This window comes from Myotis brandtii, unplaced genomic scaffold (genome assembly GCF_000412655.1).
Source record: "Myotis brandtii unplaced genomic scaffold, ASM41265v1 scaffold656, whole genome shotgun sequence".
NCBI classification, from domain to species: Eukaryota; Metazoa; Chordata; class Mammalia; order Chiroptera; family Vespertilionidae; genus Myotis; species Myotis brandtii.
Genome location: NW_005370548.1, coordinates 611,650 through 613,458, shown reverse-complemented (window position 1 = coordinate 613,458; position 1,809 = coordinate 611,650). Strand labels below are relative to the sequence as shown.

Sequence of the window (1,809 nt, the reverse complement as noted above, 5' to 3'; positions counted from 1 at the left end):
TGCCCGCAACCAAGGTACATGCCCTTGACAATAATCAAACCTGGGACCCTTCAGTCTGAAGGCTGACACTCTATCCACTGAACCAAACCAGTCAGGGCCCCTTCCTGTCTCTAAAAAAAAATAAAAAAAATCAATAAAAACATACTTTAAAAAAATGTTTTAATCTTCCTTTAGAGGATTGTTAGCAAGATTAAATAAGTCTATATAGTGTAAAGAGCTTAGAACAGAGCCTGACATACAATCGGTGTTCGGTAACTGTTAGCTATCCTTACCATTAGTAACTCCCACCCCCTACCCTCAGCTACAGACTTCTAGAGCAGTTGCCTAGGTGCCCCTTGTTACGTTCAGCTCAACCTGTTCAAAACCGAACTGTCTTGCATGGCCTTCCCCCACGCCCCCTATCCCACTAAACCCCCTTTTCCCTGTGCTCTCTACCCGCCTGGTTCCTGGCCATCCTACCATCATTCTTGTCCTTCCCTCACCCTCCCACACAGCTCCTCCCGGTCTTCTCACGGTCTCTGGGCTCAGGGACATTTTTAAATCTTGTCACCACCCCACTGTCTTCTTTGGGCCGCTCAGGCTCACAGCTCACTGGAGCAGGTTGTTTGGATACATTTTGAAGACTGCTGACTGATCCAAGTGGGGTGTCAAGAATGATTCCAAGGGTTTCCAGCCCAACTTTCAGAAAACAGTTCTGTTTGCTTGGACAGAGTGTGGTAAGAGTTTTGTGGGAGATCAAGAGCCTAGTTTCCAACCAGAAAGATGGAATAAATTGAAGAATAATGATTAGAAAGGTGAGTTCCTTCCCTGAGTTTCTTTGCTTAACTCTTTTATAGTTTATTTTCACTTCTATTTGTTTTTTTGAAATATATTTTACTGATTTTTCACAGAGAGGAAGGGAGAGAGATAGAGAGTTAGAAACATCGATGAGAGAGAAACATCGATCAGCTGCCTCCTGCACATCTCCCACTGGGGATGTGCCCGCAACCCAGGTACATGCCCTTGACCGGAATCGAACCTGGGACCCTTCAGTCCGCAGGCCGACGCTCTATCCACTGTGCCAAACCGGTCTCGGCTCACTTCTATTTGTTATTTGTTGCTTTTATCCTCTTTCCGTTATATTTCATTAAATTTGTGTTCTCTTGTACCCAGAATCCAATCGCTTCTTACCACCTCCCCTGCTACCACCATTTCACTTCTAACCACCACCAAGCCACCGCCATCCCGGTTCTGGGTTACCGTAATACCTCCTTCTCCCTCCCCTGGCACTATATTCTTGACATGGCAGCCAGAAAGGTCATATGGAAATGGAAGTCGCATCATGTTACTTCTATATCAAACCCCAAACCATGCAACTGCCAGAATTGCCTCTTTGCATCCATCCTTGAGCATGACAGATGTTGGACTTGAACACTCATCATTCTATTTGCAAAAATAAAAAACCTGTTTGAGCAACTATCAAGGGCTCTGCAGAAGAGGCGATGTCTGGGGTGTGCTGGGCGCGGGACCCCACGGGTGACACGGTGCGGGGCGTCGTTCGTTCTGATCCCATAAACTTGCACTCGTCACCCATCCCGCCCGGGCCCTCGGGCCTCCGGCCTCATCTTCGAAGACTTCATTTCCCAGGATGCCCCGGGGCGGGGCCGGCCGGAAGGCTGCGTGCCCTCCGCGGGGCATGATGGGGGAATTGGAGATTTCCATCATGGCGGCTTCCATTTCGGGCTACACCTTCAGCGCTGTGTGTTTCCACAGCGCCAACAGTAACGCCGACCACGTAGGTATCGGGCCCCCCGCCCTGGCCGCTGGGGC

General features: G+C 49.2%; 1 protein-coding gene across 1 annotated transcript in view; it reads left to right on the top strand.

Moving 5' to 3' along the window:
* The first annotated feature begins 1,667 nt into the window (after nt 1–1,667).
* FAM175B (family with sequence similarity 175, member B) overlaps nt 1,668–1,809 on the top strand; it is an 18,491-nt gene continuing 18,349 nt past the window's right edge. The window contains exon 1 of the mRNA XM_005880847.2: nt 1,668–1,774. Coding sequence (XP_005880909.2) covers nt 1,676–1,774 — 99 coding nt within the window. The 5' untranslated portion in view covers nt 1,668–1,675. The remainder of the gene's footprint in view (nt 1,775–1,809) is intronic.